Here is a 25620-nt window from a genome sequence, read left to right as displayed (position 1 = left end):
GTGCCTATTGCACTGCCACAACGTACTGAAATAAGGCATCATCGCGGATTAGGCATTGATGTTGAACACCATCTATCATTCAATATTTGGAACTCTTGACTGGGGATATATTTACCGCATGATTTGCGGACTATGATTTTGATAAGATAGTTTTCCAGCCATTAGGAGGAGAAAATAGTCAAAAGATGTTGAGCCAAAGAGGTTACATATGGGCACTTGTAATACAGTGTAATACATTAACATGATATGACACAAGGTTACTAATTGAAATCTGAAATTATACTCTTGTAAACGAGTTCATATAAATGGAGAATTATATACGAATGGTTGTGAGTTGCCCACATCATATCTCCATAAGTAAATCCCTCAAGTATACATGGGAACAAATTGATCTATATAAATTCCAAAGAAAAATGTGTCATGAAGTGTAGAAAATCCCTGAAGGATTCAAATTGCTTGAAGTAAGCCCCCGAAGGGTAAAACATAAAATATGTACTCAATACCAATGGATGGTATAAATTGCCTTAGTGAGTACTATCATTATGATATTGTTGTAACATACTAAAATCTCTTGCAAGAGTCAATGACATTAAATTTGAACTTCTGAAGAGTTGATGATATTAAATTGAGACTCCTGAAAAGTTAAGAAAGATTATAAAGTGTTGAGAGAATTATTGTCTCGAGCTGCAAATCGAACAATCTACCAAAACGAATCTTATCCATGATGTTAAAGAAGCATATGGATTGAAGATTATGAGTTGAATACTCAAATGATGTAGACACTAAGAAAGATCATTTATCTTTGTGAGGGTAAAGATAAATGGATATTTGGTCTAGAAGTACCACATCTTAGTGAAGTATATGCTTTATTGTATTTGGAACAATATATTGAATGAAATAAAGCTTATCTATTAATATCTCCAAGAAATTACAGATATGTACATACACATGAGTTAAAACAATCAAATAGGATAAAGCCTTCACAAAGGTTGCTCATGTGAAGCCTCAGTACTCGGAAGTACCCCAGAAGGGGGAGACACTGTAGATTTATCATGTGACACCCCAGTACTTAGCAAAACACCAAAGGGGAAAACATCAGTTGCTTTCGAAATCTAGCAACGAGCCTCTGGTGATCACTTTGAATCCAACTTTCGGATTCCTGCAGCTGGTCGAGCTTTCTTTTCATGCTCGTAGAGTAATTATTCGCAAACATGTGTAACACTTTATTCTCTTGCTTGAGCCCTCTGATCTCTTGTTTAAGACTTGCAACCTCAGCCATTAATGATTCAACTTGGCGAGTTTGAACAAGTAGGCGTTGAACCATATTGGATACAGAGCCCGCATATTGAACACTAAGAGCCAAGGAGTCTTGAACGGCCGACTCGTTATACCGTTTTGAAATGATCATGTTATTCTTTGGAGTGAGAAGATTCCTAGCTACCACATTAGCAGTTATGTTATTCTTCATCACAGAGTCCCCAACCGTAAGAGGACCATTAGAAGATAAGAAGGTCAGGCACCATATATTATCCTGATGTTGTTCGTCTGTATCACTCGTAAGACTCAAATCTAAGCAAATGTTAGATGGGCAAGTTATTTTCAGAAATGATAAAGAAAAAAAAAAGATCAAATAAAATTTCAGAAGTGTAAGATGGGGGAAATTTCTATAGGCAGCAACTTTCTGAGCATACTCTTGAACACAATTGATGTCTTTATAAAAGAAAAGGCAACATAGCCACTTGTTCAGAGATCGAAGATGCACCACTCTCTAAATTTCAAAAGCCAGATTTTCTTGAATAAAGTTCGTTGGCATTTTTCAGACGCAATCTCAGCTTTTTTGGATATCGCGTGCAATTTTGTCAAAGATCTCTGACAAAGTTGAAAACGCGTAAATCTTACTGTTCTAATTACACCACAGTTGCTGACAAGAGTAAAAGCATAGCATCACTACCTGTTATTGGGAAATCTCTATATATGTCGACCTCCGTTCTCTATAACAAGGCAGACCTGCAAGAATGTCCAACTCTTCCTCATCTCCGAGAATGCATCTTCAACAAAGCATCTCGAAATACTCAGTTTTCTTCCTCTCCGAGAATACCTTTTCAAACAAGTCACACAAGAGCAAGATTATCTCATATCTTCAGGGACGAAGGCAAGAGTAGTCATCTTCAACTGTTGATGGAGTTGGGTCTCCAGTCACCAAGAAGTGATGAACTATTCAAATGCAAGGGTTTGCATTCCACTTCTACATCAGGGGACAAATCCTACAAGAGAAGATGCCACACATGTAGGGGAAAACCAGGGAAAATACCACTTATGCAAGGGGAACAAGTAAGGCAAGTGAAAATGATATATTGAAGCATGTGGAGACAAGCGCAACAAACATGTGCTGATTCATCCCCAACAAAGCCGAAGATCACTTGCCACGTGAAGCTCATCACGGTACAACTTCATTCAAAATCAAGCCTCGAAGGTCCTTGAAGAAATCACAAGTTTGATTCAAGATCAAGTGTCCACCACCCTTGAATTAAATTTAGCTCCAGATAAAAGAAGTAAATTCAAACCTTTGGAGTAGGTCTAGCAGAAGGCCCTTCAGCCCAATTCAAGAACAAGCCTGTGAAAAGTTAACAACAAATAAAACACCTCTTTCGGCAACTCTTCTTACTAAGAGACTGAAGCAAAATGATCAACGATCAGCCTAAATGATTTGAAATCAGGGGGAGCATCCAAAACAGATCAAGATCTTAACGAGTTAATTGAAGACTTATGCGGGCATCCAATGTGGAGTGTTGTAAATAGTGGGTATGTTTGCCCACATGTGTATAGTAATGTGTATAGTAAAGTACCACATGTGTATAGTAAATACTCACATGCATATGGTAAGCCTTTCACTATGTTGCTTGTGATTTGCTTAAATAAAAGCAAGTCTTATGGAAAAAAAAAAAAAAAGGGAGAAGATGAAATTGAGAGGTTCATGTGAGAGATAGGAAGGAAGAAAGGAAAAGAGAAAAGAGAGGAAGAGGAGATGAGATAATAGAGAGATTTATCGTTGTACTCTTTTTATTTCAAATTATAATGAAAGCACATTGCTGCCTCGATGATGTACTCCAGTCACACTGACTGTAGAGAAACCTCGTAAATTTTGTATCTTGTTTATTTATTCCACTGCACATGCCGTCGATTTTACAACCGTTCATTCTTATGCATTTTGTTTTCAAGGAATTTGGATGAAAACAAATTCCTTTGTCTTTGGATGGGTTGTCCAATTTTTCTGTCAACGGCCCAACTTCGCTGATCGACTTGATAAACTTGATTAATAATAAGTGTATCCTAAACAACGGCTACAGAGCTGACAATCTTGCACTTGGTCGAAGTCCCGAAGTAGGTGGCACGAGACGAGGTGGTAACTGAAACCTCACTCTGTTTTTCCGGAATCTCACAGAGACAGAGCTCGATCCCATGGCAGCTTCCAAGGTCCAAGCTTTCTGGAACCACCCCGCAGGCCCTAAAACAAGTTTGTTCTTTCATCTTTTTTTGCCTCTTTCAGTTTTCTCCAATAGCTCTTATATGTCTTTGAGGGTTTTACAAATAATTATGTTGTAAAAGATTTAATCCTTCAAAAGATTGAATTTTGGCATCTGGGTTTTGGTTAATCAGGCAGATAATCAGGTCTTGAAAACGGAGTACGCAATTTTTTACTACAATTTTTGAAACGGAATGGCAGGATTTGTCAGTTTTGATTGTTTACAGGATTATTGTTAATTTCAGAGAAAGCTAGTCAATATATCCTGATAATTTAATGTCATAAAAACCTTGGGGAATTGACCAAAATGATCATTTTTTCAAATCTCAAGTGGGATTTGATTTGTCTTTAGATATCTGATTGCTATTTCGTCGATTTGATTTTGATCAGTTCAGCAACTGGGATTTGTATTCCGATCATTTTAGCCAATTTTCCTAAAAGTTAGAACCCCTATTTTGGAGATGAATAATTTCTTTTAGTCTCAAGAACTCCCAATTAGAGAGAATTTCAATAGTAAGTCTCTGCTCTAATCCTTAATAGAAGTCTCATGATACAGTTCACTTCTGGGCTCCAACTTTTAAATGGGGTATTAGCATAGCAAATATTGCTGATTTCTCAAAGCCACCGGAGACGCTGTCTTATCCTCAGCAACTAGGTATGCACCTTTTAGGAAATAGCTTTTCAAGCAGTCCATTTGATCTGTGCTTCGAATTGTGTTGTCATACCTCAAGTATCATTGTGCAGCTGTTACATGCACTGGACTTATTTGGTCTCGTTACAGTATGGTGATTACTCCGGTATGTTTTGTTTCTAGCTCTGAAGGATGTTATATTTCAACACTTACTGCTTTCGTTTATAACGATTCAGTCTGAATTTCATGATTTAAAAAATACTGATTGCTTGACAAAGCTGTAAAATCCTGCAGAAAAACTGGAATCTGTTTAGTGTCAATGTTGCAATGGCTGGGACAGGCTTGTATCAACTTTCCCGCAAAACCACGTAAGCTGGATTCTAGTAAAATATATATTCATATGGTTAATAATAAATGGTTTGGGAATTAATTTTATCTTCGGTGGAAAGTAGCATTTATGAGGAAAGGGAGATTTTCTTGCAAAATTATCAGAACATGCTCACATTTGCATTTTTTTTTCATGCTTTTAATTGCCTTTCCTACTACTTACAGGCACGACTACTTTTCCGACACTGAAGCAGCTGTAGCAGAAGAGTAAATCACAAACCTTTCAGTAGGTACATTGGGTTCATGCTGCAAGCTTTTCTATATGTGAAATATATGAAAGAAACCGTGCATCCGTTGTAGCTTCGGTTATCTTTAGCTTGTAATTTTGGACCGAATATTTTCAATCTCCTACCATTGCACCTTCGTTTGTTCTTGAATTGAGAGAACTATCTGTTCTTTTCTTTGTCGGAGCAACTTGAGAGGCAACGCCTGAGCTTGAACTTTTGAAAAGTTGTCGGTTGTTGGGATACTCGAATGTGGATTGGAGGATGACCGTAATAATACTATAAACTGATGGACTTAGGGCTGGTTTGGTATTGCTGTGCTTTGAAAAAAAACTGCTGTGAGAATAAGTGGCTGTGCTGTGAGAATAAGCGGTTGTGAAATAAATCAGTAGAGTGTTTGGTAAACTTTTTTGTAAAAGTGCTTTTGGAAAAAAAAGTAGTCTGATAGTGGGTCTTTTCATTAAAGGAGCATTGTAGCTCCGTGTGCTTTGAAAAAAAGCCAGTTTTCCAAAGCTGCAAATAGCAGCTTCAGCTTTTTCCTTTGATTTCAACTTATTATCACAGCAGCTTCCAAAATAAGCCTTTTTTTTTATTTTACCAAACACCTAAAACCCTCACAGCTTTTTTTCATGGGTGCTTTTTTTTTAAGCACCTTACTCCCAAACCACCCCTTAATGTCCAGAAGTTTTTTGGAGTTCATGCTTCCTAAGAAATTTTCAGTTTTTATTACTTTTGTCCTTGATTGCTGTTTTTTGTGCAATAATTGATTTACACTAATATGTTACTGCTTTACCATTGATGATATTTTGCGATTTGCAGTCTTGTGTTAAATTTAATGATGTACATGTTAGACACGTACATTATCAAAATAACCCGCAATTTATTATTTTTCTTGATACAAACGATATTGGGAGAGGGAACCGAATCGGGAGCTCAGGGATAAGGGTGAATGGTTTAACGCAATTTTTTTTGTTCACGTCAATATAACATAACCTTGGTCTTGCCCTTTTCAACTAATTTACATCTTTACCAAATCCAGCAGCAAACCCATATTCACCGGGCAATGAAGGAGTGTGTAGACAACTTATTCCAAATTTGTTTTTACATAGGATACTCAATTGAGGCGACAAGGAAGAAGAAGGATGCCTTCTATGAACCATGTCAAAAGTATTGAGGTAGAGAGTTAAAGAGAGGGAGAAGAAGTGAGGTGGCAGCAAGAGAGAGGTCCGAGAGTTCTGGAAGGGTACATGGGACAGACGAAAAGAACTGGTGTGGGCCTCACATGACTCACAAAATATCTCCCAACATGAAATTATCAATTTGCCCTATGTATTCGGTGTTTTGTAAAATCTTAATTGTAGCTTCAAATTTGGTTCCGCTTGCACCTACGTGTTCATATCGTTGAGTACTTCAAGAATATGTGTGTGTGACTTTGGGTCAAGCCCAATAATAATTAAATAGGTACGAGACTTAATTAATAAAATATTAACGTAAACGGCCTACTTGCCCATTTGCTTAACGAATCCAACAAATAAGTCATTGATATTACGGTCTGCAACCTACATAGCGACAACTCACTATTGTCTCGATAAACAAGTAATAAATTCACAAGTGCAAAATTATCATTTTGCCCCTTATTGGGAAATGTGTATAAATTGTCCGATTTACACCCGTTCATGCTCACGTGTTCGAAAGAACACGTACCACCTAGAGGTATGTGCAAATGAATAAAGGTAAGGACTCAAATGTCCACGAAGGTTTTCCACCCGTCAAGGGAATTTTCGTAATTTTCCAAGGTTAAGGAATAAAATAATATTAAACTCGGGACGGAATGTCACAAATGATACGGTTGTAGATGATTTGATTATTAATTAAGTTTTGGTTAACTTGCTTATCTCTTATTGATCACACATAATTTCGTTTGCAAATTTAATTTAAAAATTTGGTCTCCCTAACATTATCCTTAGTATATAACTGCATCATATAATCGGTTCGTATAATTATATCTTGTACGAGCCGCCTTAGGCCTAGTTTGGTATTGTTGTGCTTTTTAAAAAAAAAAATGCTTCTGTTGTGCCGTGAGAATAAACAAATGTAAAATAAAGTTGTTGAGTGTTTTTTTAGTAAAAGTGCTTTTAACAAAAAAAAAAAAAACAATATCTGAGTATTTGGTAAACTTTTATATAAATTGTTGTAAATATATTAAATGACTAAAAATGGTATATTATTTAGTGTAATATAATAATTGTCAAAGACAACAATGTCCATGCAATGATTGTAATTTTGTAAAATATGTGGAGGTATACTTGTTATTTGAAAATTTCATTAAATAACACTAATTTCCATGCTTTGAAAAAAAAAACACTTTTTTTTAGAAGCATGGTAGACCCAACTTCTGCTTTTCTATATTTTTCTACTATCATTAACAACAGTTTTTTAAAAAGTATATTTTTTTTTATGTTTTATCAAACATATTTGATGTTTCATATTTTTTTTAATAAACTGTTTTTTTCAAAACAACCACAGTTCAAACCAGCCCTTAAATAAATAAATAAATAAATAAAAAGCCGGTCGGATAAAGTAATAATTGCATTCGTCACCAAGGGCGACTCTCACTTTAGCTCAGCAGCTCTCGTCAGGGTTTGCTTTCCAGTTTCCGTTTCCAGGTCTGAGCTGAGCTTTTGCCAGAAAATCAGAGTCCATCTTTTTGCTTGCGGCTCTCTGCTTCCATGGAAACGTAGGTCACTCCTCTTCTCGGATGCTTTTAATTCTTCATATTCATTTGGTCTCTTTGTTGCTGCTTGCTTTCTTAAGGGTTTGAATTGAAATGGTAGATTGAAGGGTCAGAAGAAGATGAGGGACAACCTTGTATCCGTGGATTTCTCATGGAAAGTTGAAAACTTCTCCAAGTTGAATAACTTCAAGCATTACTCTGATGTTTTCTCAGTTGGAGATTATAAATGGTATTTTTTTCCTACTATATCTTGCTAACTAACATGCTTCCATAAAGCCTTTACGATTTGATTGGATTGGATTGGATTGGATATCTCACTAACTTCAAGATGTGTTGGAGGGAGGAAGAAATTGAGGCCAAGTTCTCAGCTTTTTGTTTAAGTTTCCTTCATGACTAGTCCGTCTGATTCCTTCAATTTGGACAAAATTGGGAACTAGTGAGTTATCAGATCTAACCCAATCCTAAGCACCAAACATGGCCGGATGCCGTAACCTTGTGACATGTAATGGTTTTGAGTTTGAACTTTGCATTGTTTGGTTTGGTCAGGCAAATCCTTTTGTATCCAAGGGGGAACAATGTAGACTTCTTGTCGGTGTATTTGGTTGTCGCAGAGTCTTCAAAATTGCCACCTGGGTGGTCGAGACATGCTGCTTTCAGCTTGACTTTGGTCAATCAACTTCACCCCAGCAACTCAAAAACATTGGGTACTTTCGTTTTTCTGTTTTCGTTGTTCACTTCGCATTTGTTTTCGTTTGTTTTCTTGTTATCGTATCTATTTTATGGCAGATATAATTGATTACAATTAAATGGAACTAGTGATTATTGCATCATTTTGTGGACATTTTGTTATGATTCGGATTCAGTTATACGCTCACTACAAAGGAATAATTTTCTATGTGACTGCAAATCCATTCCTGATGGCTTCTTTAACAATACAAGATACTGCGCAAGGACATGAAATTTGTGAATTTGTTTCTCTTGTTTGCACTGAAGAAAGCTATAACTAGACATGAAGTAGAATGGTAGCGGTACTTATACTATTTCTCTTGTTTGTTCTGAACCATTTTATCTCTTTCTATGGAACTACGTTCGTGATTAAGAGACTCTAATTTGGAGTATTCTGATCTTTGACCATGCTTACTGTGGAAAGATTTGGACCTTGAATCTGGTTGTTGTATAGTTAGCAAATTTAACCACTTACTAGAGCCTTATTGTGGGTGTGTGTATATGAAAATTTGTTTGGTCTCTGTTGATCGATGAAAACTTAATTGAGTTTGTATATGAAAAGTAATAATTTACTACAGGCTTCACTTGTCATTATTTCTTTATGACGTAGTAATCAGCTGTGTCTATTTTTAACGTTTTCTTACTACTTTTATCTTTGTTGTTTTGATTTTGCAGACACCGAACATTTGTTCAATAAAAGGGGAAGTGACTGGGGCTTCACGTCATTAATTCCTCTAAATGACTTTTGTAACCCTAGTAAAGGGTATCTTGTGGATGATATGTGTATCATTAGGGCCAAAGTTGCTGTCCATAAAGCTGAAATTAAGATCTTAGAACACCAAGCAAGTAGTTCTGCACCCATTAAGCCCTCAGACAAAAAACGTAAAGAGCTGGAAAGTGGGCAGGCCATCCTAACCATCCCCGACCTTACTCATGTTCCTTCTGGCCCTCCCATAGTCAAGGAACCTGAGGATCTGTCTTCCCCCCCACATGGAGAGCTTGAGGATTTTAGGGGTTTAGGGAAAATAGAGAAAGCTTTTGTTCCACTACTAGATGAGGTTTGTTCATGGCATCCTTCACTGATTGAATGCCAACGCAAGAGAAGTCGCATGTTTACTGAGTGGGCGTTCACAGCCTTGGGCCGGCTTTTGCATTTTATGAAGACGAAAAAGGTCAAGGACATGACAGACGAGGCATGTGAGGAACTGAAACTTTTGTGGGAGGAGCTTGAGGCCTTCAAATTTGACTTGGCTTGGCTGGAGCCTAGTGTTCAAAGGGCCTTGGGTGTGAAGAAGATTGTGGAAAGTTCGGGGAAGTTGAAAAGACTGAGAAAGGATGTGGACGCTTTACAAACACAAACGAAGAGGCTGAGGGCTGAGCTAGCTGTTGCGGAGGTAAATCTTGAGGCAGCGGTAAGAGTTTTAAACAAGACTCAAGAAGGCTTGGACGAAATAGACATCAACGGGGAGCTGGGTTACGGTAGGGGTTAGCCTTATTTTATGATTCTCTTTTGACATGCATCCCAAGTTTGTTTATGTAGCATTTTCAAGTTGTACGAATAAACAAATAAACTTGTAAGTTTGTTTATGCAGGATTCTCTTTTTCCTCTTGATTATATTTTTATTCAATTCAATCAGTAAAACAATGAGTGTATCGGAAGCAAAGAAGGGTGCGGAGAGTAGTAGACATGTCAAATTTGAACTGCCATAGCTTAGTTTGTTACATATGTTTGTTGAAGAATTCATATGTTTCAACTGAAGCGAGTAATGGGATTTATATTTTGATGCTTCTGTTTCCCTTTCGCCAAGAGAAGGATTCCCTGTCCTTTATTTGATTTGGATTTGTGTGTTGGTCGGGGACTTTTTCTCTTCTTCGAAGCTTGTGTTTATAGGTCACGGATGAGTCCGATCATGGCTGCCAATTAATTGGCTTGTGATTATGACAGTCAGCGAAAATCTTCCTCAATTAGTGATAGCTGAAATTGACTGGCCTGAAGCCACATGCGAAAGAGAGATCTTTGCCGGATCCTCTTTGTGCGATGATCCTCTAATCATATTCGTTTATCGTATATTGTGCGATCAGTTTTTATCAGATACTGTTTATATTTAATTTTAAATTAAAAAATTTACAATGATTTTAAATTAAAGAAGTTTTTATCTGGATTGCGAAAATCTTCCGCAAGTTACGTTAGTCACCTTCAAGCCACTTGCGAAGTTGCGACCAAATATCGGGAGCGCCACCCGAAAAGCTTCTGGAGTCTTCTAAACCCGAAAGCAAAAGCCTCTCCTCAAGAACCCAACTGGTGTTCTGACGGAAACGCCCTCCGCAAGACGACCAAAACATTCCCATCCAGAAGGGTAATTTCGTCACCCGGAAAATCCCACCGGCAACAACCTTGTTTCGTGTCTCTGTTTTTCTTTCTCTCCAAGCACAAGATTTTTCTCACTTCCCCTCACAAACCCCTCCCCCTACAAGGCCACCGCAGCCTCTCTCTCTCTAGATTCCCAAATTTTGATTCCCATTTTGCCCCTCGAATTCCCCAGCCATGTTCGTGTCTAGGGTTTTAGCTCGGGCCTCGAGGACCCTCCCGAGGAGCGCAATGCTCGTGGCTGCTCCGCAGAATCATCACTTGCCAATCCTGTGCAATCAGTCCCATGCTCTGATCCACGATTTTTCCTCTAAGGTGCTGTAAAATTCCCTTTTCTGTTCAATTTTTCTCGCTAGGGTTTTGCTAGGGTTTTAGGTTTTCTGCAAATTTCACCAATTTAATTTGGTTCCAATTCCCGTTCCTTGTTATCTGGCGCCAGGGTTTTATGTAATTCATTGTTCTTAGTCATGATGATGGTTGTCTGATTTTGGATTTTTTTTTTGAATTTTTTTTTATTCTGTTAGTATTTGGTTTGTGATATATGGTTAAATAGTTTCAAATTTTTGTATGAGAATTTAATATAGGCTGTTTTTGCTAGTGGATTTTGAATTAGTTGATTAGTTCATTTGTTCTGTATAATTGGCACCTGATGATATTTTTTTCAACATAATTTGACTTCAAATGATAATTAATATCATATAACCTATGATTTAGATATCCAAACCTAAGTTTGTGTCACCTTAATTTCTATGCTTATTTTCAAATCTGTTAACTTTAACCAACAATGTTAGTTTTGCCCTTCGGTCTTAGTTATTTTGACTTTCTGCTGGCCGCTGAGTATGAGGTTTTGTTTATACTGAGGGTTGAAGCATACGATTTTGTATTATGTTGGAAGAGCTTAAAGCATACATAATTTGCTCAAAGCGGTTTATTTCATTATGTTTCTCATTTGTTGTCAAACAACAGATTGTTCCGAGGCAGGTGTCCCTATTGCATCATGCAACCCGTACTTCTTCTATCTCTCAAATTTTTGGGTTCTCTTCTTCTGCATCGCCACAGCCTGAAAAGGAACATGGAAGTGCTGTAGAGAATGGTGGCGCTTCAACAAATGGAGAGCCAGAAAAAGCAAGTGGAGATGCGAAAGTTGCTGATCAAACGAAAGAGTCAGGTTATATTTCAGATTCCCAGTCTACCATGTCTCCGCCTGTCAAAAGAAGGAGAGGAGGTACTAAACGAACTGCATTTTCTGATTCAGATTCAGAGAGTGAGGGTGATTTAACTATGGATGACCTGGTAAAACTTGTGACTGAGAAGGAAGATCTTCTGAAGGAGAAACATGAAGAATTCAAGAAAATGCAAGATAAATTCCTCCGAAGTTACGCAGAGATTGAAAATGTCATGGAGAGAACAAAGCGTGAAGCAGAGAATTCAAAGAAATTTGCCATACAGGTCCTTGTTCCTGTCCTCAGAAACTTGTTATTTGCTTCTCTTTTTACCTCATTCTTGTTTGCATGCATAGTCTTTTCTTTTTTATTGAGAAAAAAATTTGTCTGAAGTCTAACTCTGAATTCATAAACATGTTGCAGAATTTTGCAAAGAGTTTACTAGATGTTGCGGACAATCTGGCCAGGGCTTCTTCAGTTGTCAAAGAAAGTTTCTCAAAACTTGACGAGTCCAAGGACTCTGGTGGAGCATTCCCACTTCTGAAAACACTTCTAGAAGGTGTTGAAATGACCGAGAAACAACTTTTAGAGGTACACTGTTTTCATCACTAATTACTAGCATTTGCCTACACACTTTGTGTGTACAAACACATTTTTTTTAGAAAATGAGAAGGAGAGAGGGAGAGAGAGAGAACGTGGGGGGAGTGGAAGGTTTTTGTTTTTGGTTTTTTTATGTTATTTTATTTTATATATTGGAGGTATTTTAACATCATCTGTAGGTGAGGCTTCAATAAAAAACAGTTAAATTTGGACTTGTGAAATTACATTATTGCCCATCATTTTTTTTGTGTGATAGAAGACTAAGTAGTCTTTTCACCCTCTTTTGGTTGACAAAGAGGGTTTCATTAATTAATATAGAGATATAGAGATAATCACTCATTGTAATCCTTCAAGATTTGGGTGGCTTTATAAAGCTGAGATAACATTGTTTTAAAGGTGTTGGATGCGCATTCTGTTTCTCATATGGTCAAAACTCGAAAGTGAAAATTATGTCAGCATCTTTTGCTGTTTTCTTTTCATTGCTAATAGATTATACCGTTTCCAGTTAGTCTCATATGTTTTGTGTCAATCACACTCATTCTCGCATGTTGTATTTTCTATTTCATGTTCCATTTTGTGTGTAGTTGTGTACTGGACCTACTGGTTAATGGTTTTGTTAGCAAGAGTGGAAATTAAATACAGAGTTATAACGTATAAATGCATTTTGCCATCAGGTATTTAGAAAGTATGGAGTAGAAAAGTATGATCCTACAAATGAAGCATTTGACCCAAACAGGCATAACGCAGTATTCAGTTTACAAGATGCTTCCAAGCCTCCAGGCACTGTTGCGGTGGTTCTCAAGGTACAAAATATAAAATCAATTCTTTTGCATTTCTTTTCAAATGAGAAGGAAATTTACTACTGCTTGGCATTAGTAGTAGTACTGCCTCGGGGTGACACTATATGTGCTGCGATTGAAACTCCAATGGACATCCTGACATCCTGACATCTTACAAGTTTGAGATAAAAAAGTTTGGAATTTAATAAATATGTCCTGTTTCTCTCTACTAGAGTAAATCCTTAGTGGAAAAAATGGCATGAGCTTGATGTTGTTAGAAAACCAGCCATATTCAAAATTGACTTTCGGAACATAGCTTTTGGAGGCACATCTGATCACATTTTTGCACTGATTTTCTTGATAAATGTTTTTGTTTCCAACAACACTAAGTGGCCATTTTTCGCGTTATGATTTATTTAGTAATGGAGAAGAGTCGTTGCAAGGACTTGGATAAATTGTTGGCAGGAATGTGACTATTGAAAGAATCCAAACAGTTGCTTGACTCCTTAGATTATACTATTTTGTTCAACAAAATAGGCTTTTCCTTATAAATCTGTGGGTAGAATTTATTTAACGTTTGTTAAAATGATTTAAGTTACTATAGCACCAAGTGCACAAGTAAATACCCTGATGCGATTGTATATTGCAGGCGGGATACATGCTGCATGAACGAGTTGTTCGGCCAGCTGAAGTTGGTGTAACTACGGAAGCGGAGAACAATGCAGACAATTAAACGGCAGCTAACAAATTTTCCAAGTTACGGCATCGCAGTGCAACAGATAAAGTTACAATTTTTTTTCCCCCATATGTTTGAGAAACTTGAATAAGATTAAATCTTATTCCTGTGACTTAAAAAAGAGTCCATAAACTTTATTTTCCAGCCTGACAATTTTTTCCACCCAATCATTTATATTAGTTCTGTAATATATTTTTCTTGTTATGAGTTTTCGAGAGGTTCCAACTTTTGAGCTTGTTGATGGACCAAGATTAAATAATTGCTTCTGCTCTCGGTTTTCGTTGTACCGCTGCTGGAGCAGTGTGGTTAGTTTTTCATGTTGCAGCTTCTGGATTCTGGCGTTTGTGCTTTTCGGAGCAAGAGTTTTTAAGAAACCGTGTATTCTTTGTATGTACAGAATCAAAACCACCGCTTAAACCACCCTCTCAACTTTCATGTCTGGAGTTATCGTACGTCTAGCTTTCATAAAATTTCTCCGTTTCTCATGTCCTGTTACAACGCCTCTGTAGCCGTAGCGACCAATGGCGATAGGGTGGGTCCAAAGTTCGATTCCCTCGACATAACCAATAAGAAAAAAAAAATTAAAAAAATAGGCCGCAGGCACAACATCACAAACAGGAATGGTCACCCATACAGAGAGTGGCACATAGCTACATGGGTAATCTTTCCAAACAGTGGAGTCGAACACTCGGAAACATCATGTGCTCGTTGATCATGTACTCTACTTACTAACCATATATATAGGGAGATAATCCACAAACTAATCCTACGGCTTAGTTACATACATCATAAGCAGTATCGTACTAAATACAAATCACACGGCATGAAGAAGTACCCCCTGCCAATGGATAATCGCATGCCGCTCTAGGTTTTGTCTTCAGCATCAATCCAACCAAAATCTCTCTGAGCTTCCCTTCTTCATCTGAACTATTAAATCAAGGTTGGAACTGTGACCTTTCAAGCCCAAATCTAAATCCAGATGGCTTCTGTTTGAATCCTGCAAGCCAGACTGGTTCTCGTCCAACTCCTGCAGCACGGACATCATCAGGTCAATAACTTATTGCATGGTAAATTACTTTACATTTTTTCTACTACAGCAGGAGCACCCAAAAATATCCTGGCCTTGTTTGCTTGATGCGGACAAGACGATAACATTATCTTTATCTTCACGTTGCTTTGAGAGAGTATCATACTTGCTAATGGTGTTGGTTCCTAAGGTAGTTTCATATAAAACCTCGCATGCTTATATAACCCATAAGAGTTGAAAGAGTTGAAAGATATTTGATAAGTGGCAGGAACCATGACATTAAAGTTTATAAAATCAAAAAACATATGAGCAAGGAGTTTGATATGATTTTGGATGGCAACTATCAGCTCTCGGGGGTCAGCTTTCCCTATTTCACCACTCAAAAAGGAGCATCTTGCGACAATGAAGGTCTTGACTTAAGTGCTATAAAGCATCTTGCAGCAACGAAAATATTGAATTTCTAGCGACGCACAGTACAAGACGGATCATTCTTCCCAGAAAATTTAACCACTATTTGTGTTTGTCCTTTTGTGTGCGTGTGTGGATACGTACCCTGCAAGAAAGAACAGAAAACAATACATGCTCCTCCTAGACCAACACCACGGCCAGATGTTGCAGACCTCATGGCCATAGCACCATGGCCAGTGACTGGTGGTGGGTGTTTATTTTATGCTTTCTTTTTATCTTACAATTTCATTTGCAAAAGAACTTAACTGGGAATACTGCGTGATTTCATAAATAATACTCATGGGCTAAAGAAACCAAGCGACGGTCAATACCATCATCCACAAGCTCATTCTGCAACGCTAAAAATTATTTCAACCTCTAGGAAAGGGCACGAGAACACAAAAAGACATCCAAATGAACAAAAAAAAAAAAAAAAAGATAACTGAGCAGGAGTGCAATAAGTCTCACCTCATCTTGTTCCTTCATAATTTGACCAATGTTTGGTTTTCCATGCATCTCATCACTCGGGGTAACTGATTCATCAACCTCACTAGTTTTCTCAGCATCTCCAACCTTTTTCTGAATTCCCTTTTTATGTTCCTCTACCACAGAAACCTGCACAATGAACCAGTCATATGCAATTAACAAAGACCATTCAACAGCATCAAACTTCTATTGTATGGAATCCGGGAGTCGAGAACTCATATTTCTGCATAGTTCTATTCAGGGGATCACGCAAGTTAAACTTTCATGAATGCCCGAAAGCATAACATTAGTCCTCAATTGCAGTACCTGGCAGGATAATATATTGGCAAACAACTAACAGCGATCACACTTTAACAAAATTAAAGCCAGTACACTGTAAACTCATACAAGTTCTTTTCACAAAAATAGCAGCTACAATTCCTATCTAGGTGAATCATAAAAATCCAAATATGGTTGGAAACGCACTATACAGCACAGTCCATTGAAAGCTTCAAAGACATCCTCCAAAATAATCAAAAAACCAAAAACAAAAACCCACAATTTCCCATAAACCCTAAAAGCCCTAAGAACAAATACACAGCAATTGAAACACATATATGCATGTATGCATGTTGCTGGTGTACTTACGGGCGTGTAGCGGAACTTCCGGCGAGGGGGCTAATCCGGAGCGGCGGCAGGTTCGGCGGGGGAGTTGGCTGGAGAGATTGCGGTCCAGCGGCAGAGGACGAGGCGAGAGTTATTGCCGTTGTTGTTGGATTGGGAGTGAGGGTTTTGGTAAGTAAGGGAGGGGGATGAAGAGGACACGTGGACCCACCTCTTCTTCCACCTCCGGACGGGGCCATTGAAGACGGTGGCTGTTTGGCCGTACCTAGAGGACGCCCTGCCCAATCTCGACCCGAGTCCTTCCATTTTCCACCCGCTTTTTCCTCCTTCGGCTCTCGAGAGTGACTGAGCCACTGTGGGTGACCATTCCAGGTACGAGGTAAGGAGATGGAGATGGTTTGTTGTTCAATGCCTCGTACGACGTCGTTTCCATGTTCTGTTACAAACTTACAACGTTTTGTTGTCAAACACACGCGACAGGCGACAGCGTTCTGTTGACGGTTAGCAACCGTATTACTCCCCCCCTTTTCCTGTCATTTGAAAAAAGGTACACTTACTATTTAATTGTACTATTATTTATACTATATTTCTAATAGAAGTAAAGTCCGCCAACGTACGTAAATCATTTTTCTATTAAAGAGATAATACAAATAATTGTATAAATAGATGGTAAGTGTAATATTTTTGTTTGAAAAATGATCACTAGACTTCTTTTTTTCTTCTTTTATTTCTATTTAATTTTGTTCGTTATTTTTATTAAATTTATGGAGTAGGATTCTCTTCCCTCCCAATCTCCCTCCCCTTCCTTCTCCTCCTATTTGAACGATTACGGTTAAGTCACGTCAACGTTTTGTATTAATTTTTTAATAACCAGAAGAAGACAAAAAGCAGTTTGTGGAAAGAGGAAAAGAAAGGGAATGAGAATAGAAAGACAGAGAATCCTACTCCTAAATTTATATGGAGGCTAATTTTGTGGTGGACGCATTAGCTCATGTGAGCCTCACTGTTTTCAACCCATATTTTTTGGATTTTTGTCTTCCAATTTCGGCTATGAAGGCTTTTAATTGTGACTGTATGAGAAACAATTGTATTAGAGGTTTTAAGCTTTAATAAATTTCTTCTTCATCAAAATAAAAAAATAAAAAAAAAAGTCTACATTACGGTGAAAAGTCAAGGATCAATTGTGAATCTCGTTGATAAATTTTAGGAAAATTTTGAAAGATGTCCAATTTTATAGCCCATTTTTTGAAATAGGTCCAATTCTTAGTGAATTTTGATTTTTAAAATAGATCCAATTTTAGTCCAATTGGACCCATATCAAAAGACCCCTAAATTTTATGTCATGCCACGTAATTAAATTGATTGAAAATCTCACGGAATGATCAAATATTGCAATGCTTTGTTAAAGTTATAGATCCTAATTGACAAATTTTAGTTTATAATTTGTACTTCTTTTCTTGAATATGAACTAATATTGACACTGAATAGTTAGGGTTGAGCTAAGTCATACAATGAACTTACTATAATAATTTGATATCGCCCTCTTTGAGCGTCAAACTTACGACTTTTTCCTTGCAAATTAAAAAAATTACAAATAAAAACGAATTTATTATACCATAGCATTAAGTGACAATTCAAATAACTAATGCCATTGTGAAAATTAGGGAACGGGGTGGGTACTAATTTGGTGAAAGCTTTAGTGGACATAAAATAAAATGGACCAATTACATTTTAGTTGAAATCTAAAATAATTTTTAGAGTTTTAATTTTTAATTTTATTTACAACATAAGGTAATAAATTGTATCAATTGATGTCTTTGTTTGATCATTTCATTAAATTGATGACATATATAAAAATAAAAAAATAAAAAATAAATAAAAAATTAAAAAAACTCTTATATAGGGTAACATTTAAGTTACATTTCTATCATATTGACAAAAAAACTCATCAATTTAATGAAAAATATTGTAAATTGACATAATTTTAAAACTGTAAAACGAGAAAAATAAAATCTTATAATTTATTTTTAAAATCACCTCAAGCCTGAAAGTATAAAATGCAAGTTATCAGAAATAAAATTAACATTGATAAAAAGAAAGAAATAAAATTAACAAATGCAAGAGACTTTGTTTAAACATTATTTTTTCTTATATTGCACTTTTATTTGGGTTTTTCAATTAAAGTTTTATTTTGTGGAAATTTGTTAACTTTTATTTCATCTCGCTCTAGTGTGTCTGCAGGGATGAAGGAATGATAAAAGACGTATGTATTTGGGTTTTTGGAGGCTGAAGATTGGGTCTTTGATTATATATAAGTTTTGTTGTAATTCTATTTGTACGATATTATGGGCTAAATTTGTACTTCTTCATCTTTCATGTATTCCCTATAAACATTGCATATCAAAGATATAACATTAGTAAAGAAATTTATTTCTTTAACTGGGACTAAAGTTTTGATTATCTGTTGTTAATGCATAGGTCTAATTTTATTGGATCTTGCATAGGTCTAATTTTATTGGATCTCTCCTCAAAGGGAGAGTGTCAGATCCCGGTCCGGGCCCCCACCACATCTCGGGCTCAACTCCGCTGTAGAACCATATTGTCCGCTTTGGGCCCTGACCACGTCCTCACGGTTTTGTTTCTAGGAACTCACACGAGAACTTCCAGTGGGTCATCCATCATAAGATTGCTCTCGCGCGGACTCACTTCATTTCAGGATTCCTCCGAAGCCAGTGAGCTCCCAAAATGTCTCATGCTAGGTAGAGATGAGAATATACATATAAGGCTTACAGGATCCACTTTCCTGGACAATATGAGATGTTACAATCCACCCCCCGACGTCCTCGTCGACACACATCATGCCACTCCGTCGTAGCACGATATTGTGCGCTTTGGGCTCTGATCATGCCCTCACTGTTTTGTTTCTAGAAACTCACACGAGAACTTCCCAATGGATCACCCATCATGGGATTGCTCTGGCGCGAACTCGCTTAACTTCAGAGTTCCGATGGAACCTGAAGTCAGTGAGTTCCCAAAATGCCTCGTGCTAAGTAGAGATGAGAATATACATATAAGGTTTACATGATCCACTCCCTTAGGCGATGTAGGATGTTACAATCCACCTCATTTAAGGGTCCGACGTCCTCGTCGGCACACATCCTGCCACTCCGCCGTAGCACAATATTGTCCGCTTTACTTTGGAGTTCTGATAGAACTCGAAGTCAGTGAGCTCCCAAAAAGCCTCGTGCTAGGTAGAGATGAGAATATACATATAAGATTTATAGGATCCACTCCCCTGGGCGATGTAGGATGTTATAGAGAGAATCATGAATATTTATTGACAATTAAGTATTAAAATCTCTTATAAGTGAGAGGTCTTATATTCGATTTTCGCCAAATGCGAATTAGAACCACATTATTGTTAGTTTATTGTGAGATTAAGCCTACCCCCTTCCCCTTAGTATAAATAATATCGTTTGTTAAAAAACAGTATTCCACACATATTCCATGGACAAAGACAATCTATCTACCACACTTCATAAAGTTTTCATTTTCATTTTCTTACATAGAAGGTCGGACTTTTGATAGTATTATTGTAAATAACACTTACAATAACACTGAACAACAACGATTGCTTAGGAATTCCTTGTTCCCAAGGCTCCTGTTAATTTTTTCAAGCATTTTACTGATTTAGGCAAGCATCTATGAGCATATATGTTCGCCGATAATCTTAATTTCTCGTCTCAAATATATGTGAATTACGAATGACTAGATTATGTTATAGAGTAGATAAGCAGTCTAACACAAAGGTTAAATGTAGTCATGATATAAAAAAAACTAGTAAGTTGTTGAACCGTTGACTTGTTTCGGTCATGTCTCAAAGATGGGGCATGATATATGAACAGTTACTCAGTGACGTCACATGTCAATCTTGGGATCGGAGCGTGACAGGGGTGTAGTTAATCCAAATTTTAATACACATTTTTAGAGTCCATCCAAATCTAGGTGTATTAGAAAATTACAATTTTGTAGGATTTCGTTAAGTTGTGGATTTTGTGGGATGTGTTTAAATATTTATTTTGTAATTTTTTATCGGAAAGTTGAACGGAGACTTGGTGGGTAATGGTGAATTTGTAATGGGTAGCGTTGGTGGTGGGAGAGTGGAAATGCTGAAGAGCAACGACTCTCGACTATCTATTGGGTTACCATCTCCATAGTCTTAACAATCTATCAAAATCATAAACCAAGTCCACATAAATCCTTAAGGGCCCGTTTGTTTGACCGAATTAGGGAGGACTGGATTGGACTAGACTGTAGTCCTTTGTTTGGTCTGCACCAGGATTAGGTTTAATGGGATTAAATGGGACTCGCTCGGATTAATGGCTTCACTAGGAGTTCTTAGCCGAGAACCCCAAATTCGGCCGGACTCGTAAGACCTTCCGCGAGAGAAAACCTCGCTCATCCTGCGAGAGAGAGAGTTGTCGCCATCGCTCCCTGCTTGCCCTGCTCCCTCATCCTTATCCTCTTTACCCTCATCTCTGCGTCCTGCTTGCCTTCATCTGCATCTTGCTTGCCCTTATCTGCTCATTTTGCCTGGTAAACTTCGAATCTTCGATTTATTTCTTCAATTTGTTTTGCAAATCGTGATATTACTGAGCTTTATTTGATTTATTTGTTTTAGGTTTGAGAAATTTTCAATAATATACCTCTGCAGTTGAACAAATTAGGGTTTTGATTTTTAGGGTCAAATTGCATATCTTGCTCGCCTTGCTCCTCCACCTTCTTCTCAGGTGACCTCTCAGGAACACTCCAACAAAACCACCCTTCCTCCTCCCCCGTTCGATCCCAGTCGAAGTAACCCTCTCTCTCTCTGTCTCTCACTCTCACTTAGGGGTGGGCACGGGCCGGGTCGGGCCCAAAATTGAAGGGACCGGACCGGACCCGCTTGAAAATACAACGGGCCGGGCCGGGGCGGATTCTACTATTTTCAAACTGAGAACCGGACCTAACCCGGCCCGTATAAAACGGGCCGGTTCCTACGGGTCCAACGGGTACCCTGTTTTTTTTTTTCCTTCTAATTTTTAGTTTCTTCTCCAGCTTCTCTTGCTCTTCTTACATCAAAATAACAAACAAACAATAACATCTGAGAAGATGTATCATTCAGAATAACATTGCAAATATGATAAAGAAACAGACAGAATCAAAGCGCCGCCGGAGCATCTAGCAACAAAAGAAAAACGAAGAAAGCGCCGCCGGAGCATAGGCTGCACAGATCCAACTTCCTCGCCATAGAGAGAAAGCTTGAGTTTGTGCGCCTTCTCAGTTCTCTCCACCACTCCCCACTGCAGTTGGACGACTCAAACGGGGAGATCCGGTCGAACCCCAAGCTATCCTTCGAGCACTCGTACCCACCAACCAAGACCATCTTCATCCTGGACAAGGAGTGCCAGAAGCCAGACATGCGATTGAAAATTTCACAACTTTTCACAAATTTTGTAAATCAAAATTAAGAAATTGACGAAATTGGAAGAAATTAGGGAAATGAGTTACCTCGGTGTTGAGATCGGAGGAGGAGACAGAGGAGTTGGTGGGGGAGGAGGGCGGCGGCAGCATATCATTTCTCGGTGGGTTGTGGGTGTGGTGTGTCTGTGCTCCGAGAAGAAGAGTTGCAGAGATGGGGGAGAAAAAACAAAGCAGAAGAATAAGGAAGGTTCGATTCGAGCGATTTTGTTACGGATGAGACTGAGAAATGGGGTGTGTGTGTGTGTGTGTTGGATATTGAGAAATGTCACGGCCCACGGGTAGGAACAAAAGAAGTGGGCCTGGGAGGCTGGGAGACAGTAACAGTACCCAACAAAGGGGTATTTTTGCAAACGGGCCGGTCCGGGTACCCATTTTTCAACACTTTTGGAACCGGCCCGAACCTAAAATTTCAAAGGCCCGCCCCGCCCCGCCCCGTTTCTCTTTTTTAAAATTAGGACCCGCCCCGTACCCGCCCCGAACCGCTAATACCCGCCCCTACCCGCGGGCCCAGGACCCGTTTGCCCACCCCTACTCTCACTCTGGTTCTTTTGAATTTGCACTAATGTTTTAAAGATGACTTTTTTATTTATCTGAATTTTTTCCTTCTGTTTTTTTATTTTTTATTTATTTATGGAATCTGGGTTTATTGAAAGGTGTTGAATTTTATAATCTAAGTTGAGTTTTTGCAGGTTGTATAATGCGATTTAGTTAAGGTTTACGCGTTAGAGTTTGTCAATCTGTTAAATTTTATGTCGGGCAAGTGGGAACCTGGGGATCTTGATTCCATTTGAACCTGGGGATCTAAATTCCATCTGTTAAATTTTAGAGTTTGTATCTCCTGGTGTGGGAACCTGGGGACATTGATTCCATTTGAACCTTTTCAAATAGTTTTCATAATTTGAGATCTCTACCATTGGTTGGTTTTGCTTTATGATGAAGCCAGGTTAGCTATAATGGGTTAGGATTAGGCCATTTGAACCTGGGGATCTTGATTCCATTTGAACCTTTTTCTGAAAAATATAAAGATTTGATGCATAATTTGAGAGATTTGCTCTGTTGTAGGCTTGAGCCATAATCTGTTTGCCTAACTCATGGAGATAGGAAGGCTCTTTCGTATTTTGTATGGGGAATACATGGGTGCGTATTGTAAAAGAGCTACCCGATTTTGAATACTAGGAACTCCATGCACTGCATTTTCTTGTAACGTCAAGGGTATTTCTTATTAGGAAGTTTGTATTCGGTCCTTTTACTGTAATGTAACTATAGTCTTGTTAACATATGAAAGTTATTGTGCCAAACTTGTTGGGTTCTTTGTTATCGTTTGTAGTTGAGGCATAAGCAATGATATTTTCGTATAGCTGTTACTGTGGTGGGTTTGCTCAAGTAATTCACATCCTGTACCACTTGCTGCTATGTGTTTTGATTCATTTTGATGGTTCTGCTCGACTTATGTGTCCTGATATACTCATTGCGTTGCAATATTGAAGTTGGTGATTCAGCATGTTTGAGACTGCATATCTTTCCTGTGAAGTTAAATAGTTAATACATGTCGTTACTTGAATTGTGTTTAGCATTTTAATGTCCATGCCGACTATCATATCGTTCTTGCGTATGGGCTTTGCTGAGCACATCATTTACAGCTAGCTATGATTTTCCATCATTCACATATCAATTTAGTCACCCATCCAACAGCTGTTGAACCAAATTTAAGAGAAAATATGTTTTCCATGTTTAACTTGCTTTTCAAGCATTATTATATACGGTATTATATGGCCCAATTTCAATTGATTTCTCCATGTTCGTATGCTTAACTTTCCTCGTTTAATTCTTTGATCGTTTTTGGGTTTCATGCATATTTACAGGACTTGAAAGTTCTATTCACACTATATTTTCAACCTCTCCATCAATCTTTCTTCTTACAGGTTTTACCCGTTTGTCCTAGACGCCACCAAATTCAGGAAGAAAGTCTCAGTGTGTGTAAATGTCACATTACCCAGTGACGGAGTCATAAATCCATCACATGAGAGGTTATTATGTCAATTGAAATAAATTAGAAAAAAAATAGTTACAAGTATAATTAATTGGAGAACAATTAAAGGTTTTATTTTTTACTTTGTATTGTCAGAAAATTTCAATCAAGCAAGTTGATGAAGCTGTAAAATTTGTATGAAAGTTTAGTACTAAGACGTTTATATCAAAATTGTTCATGATCTCTTCCTTTTGCATATTGTTACTAGTTTTCTTCAAACTAGATGGAGCAAGCCAATTTACGTGCTAGGAATCCAAATGTAGCAATGATCAATACGCAACTATCTATTTGTCATTGTGCCTCGCATCATTGTGGTCTTGGGATTGAATGCAATTGTCATGGTATGGATTGAAATTGGCTTATACATACAATAGCAATTCCAAGTAATTATTTCACAATTGAGTAAAAAACTGAACTTGTTTGACATCAATTTTCGTTCTACTCAAATATAAGTATAAACCAACACCTTTAACTTTAATCTACAACTTTAATCCAAAGGTGAATAATTAAGAAAGCATCTTGAACCCTGTCGATTGTTGGGAGAACATTTTGTTATATTGATGTTTGGAACAATGCTACTCTTGAATCATGTATATTTCTTTCGTTGGCAAGAAAATTTGGTTTTTGTATTTTTATTGAGTCTCACTCTCATCCAATATTATTAATTTTAATAATATCCTTAATAAAAAATAATTAAAATAGAACAATAATGTAGTCATAGTCTGAGCAAACACTAAATTGGTGACAGTACTGTTTTCATTATCCTGCTTCTTAGTCCGACACTGCACCAAACGCTTTACTAAGCTAGTCCAGCTTAGTCTAGTCTAAGCCAGTCCAGCTTAGTCCCTGCAGCTAGTCCAGTCCGAGACAGTTCGGTGCAACAAACGCACCCTAAAATCCATACGTAATTCGGAGTTTTCAAATCCTATCATATCTAATATTTTTAAAGTCTTAAATTCTTCTTAAAGTTTAGGTTGACTACACATTTTTGATGAATTTGGTGTAAATTGACTATTTCTAAACAATTTGGAGGCTACATTGACGAGAGGGAAACAATTACTAAAATAAAAAATTTATACCGCCTGGTTCTTAGTTTATTTTTTCTTGAAAATAAGATTAACTTATAGCTTCGTCACGACAGTCCATTCTTTCGGGGATGGAAAGACTCACAGATGCATTTCAGCCTCTCCCTGCTCACCATTATGTGATTCACGAGCGTCAGAAATCAAACTCAAACTCAAAACCTGTCGTGTGGTTTACAGGCCTGAAATTTTTTCCCGACCACTAGACCATTTCGTCGTGTGTAGTTCTTAGTCTAATTATATTATTTTTAAATGTCAGAAAAAGTTTCAACTTCAAATATCCCTATTATTGTAATTTTACTTCCACATTATGTTCAAATATTCCTGTTATAAGAATCTATTGGGTCTTCGCAACGGTGTTGAATACCATTAGTCCCACAAGTGAGACCTAGTATTCTATAATTACAAAAAAAGAAAATATACTTTTGAATAATGTATAACGAGAATTTTAAAGTGTTAATAATAGTTCCAAAAAAAAATTTAAAATTAAAATCTTGAGTTCATCTCATCTCTCAACATGTATCCTTGCATTGGATGCAGGTAATTGGATTA

General features: G+C 37.5%; 3 protein-coding genes and 2 pseudogenes across 4 annotated transcripts; 3 read left to right on the top strand and 2 right to left on the bottom strand.

Annotated features, from left to right (window-relative positions):
- Nucleotides 1–3309: 3309 nt before the first annotated feature.
- LOC126614485 (mitochondrial pyruvate carrier 4-like) lies at nt 3310–4918 on the top strand. Its single transcript, XM_050282160.1, has 5 exons — nt 3310–3514; nt 4080–4178; nt 4268–4320; nt 4449–4522; nt 4707–4918. The coding sequence occupies exons 1-5, from the start codon at nt 3460–3462 to the stop codon at nt 4750–4752; spliced, it is 327 nt and encodes a 108-aa protein (XP_050138117.1). The 5' UTR covers nt 3310–3459; the 3' UTR covers nt 4753–4918.
- A 2417-nt stretch (nt 4919–7335) lies between these two features.
- LOC126614482 (MATH domain and coiled-coil domain-containing protein At3g58250-like) lies at nt 7336–9840 on the top strand. The gene is made up of 4 exons (XM_050282157.1): nt 7336–7502; nt 7600–7728; nt 8046–8203; nt 8901–9840. Exons 1-4 carry the CDS (start codon nt 7495–7497, stop codon nt 9713–9715), a joined length of 1110 nt encoding a protein of 369 aa, XP_050138114.1. The 5' UTR covers nt 7336–7494; the 3' UTR covers nt 9716–9840.
- A 618-nt stretch (nt 9841–10458) lies between these two features.
- LOC126614483 (grpE protein homolog 2, mitochondrial) lies at nt 10459–14143 on the top strand. Of its 2 annotated transcripts, XM_050282159.1 has the most exons (6): nt 10463–10908; nt 11560–11761; nt 11849–12042; nt 12180–12347; nt 13031–13159; nt 13785–14143. In XM_050282159.1, exons 1-6 carry the CDS (start codon nt 10771–10773, stop codon nt 13866–13868), a joined length of 915 nt encoding a protein of 304 aa, XP_050138116.1. In that variant the 5' UTR covers nt 10463–10770; the 3' UTR covers nt 13869–14143. The 2 variants fall into 2 exon arrangements, with proteins under 2 accessions (XP_050138115.1, XP_050138116.1); XM_050282158.1 differs by having other exon boundaries at nt 10459–10908; nt 11560–12042.
- Nucleotides 14144–14479: 336 nt separating this feature from the next.
- LOC126614484 (uncharacterized) lies at nt 14480–16935 on the bottom strand (annotated as a pseudogene).
- Nucleotides 16936–21634: 4699 nt separating this feature from the next.
- On the bottom strand, nt 21635–23030 carry LOC126617093 (uncharacterized; annotated as a pseudogene).
- Nucleotides 23031–25620: the final 2590 nt, after the last annotated feature.

The sequence above is a fragment of the Malus sylvestris genome, chromosome 3 (genome assembly GCF_916048215.2).
Source record: "Malus sylvestris chromosome 3, drMalSylv7.2, whole genome shotgun sequence".
NCBI lineage: Eukaryota > Viridiplantae > Streptophyta > Magnoliopsida > Rosales > Rosaceae > Malus > Malus sylvestris.
This window is presented reverse-complemented; position numbering and strand designations above follow the sequence as displayed.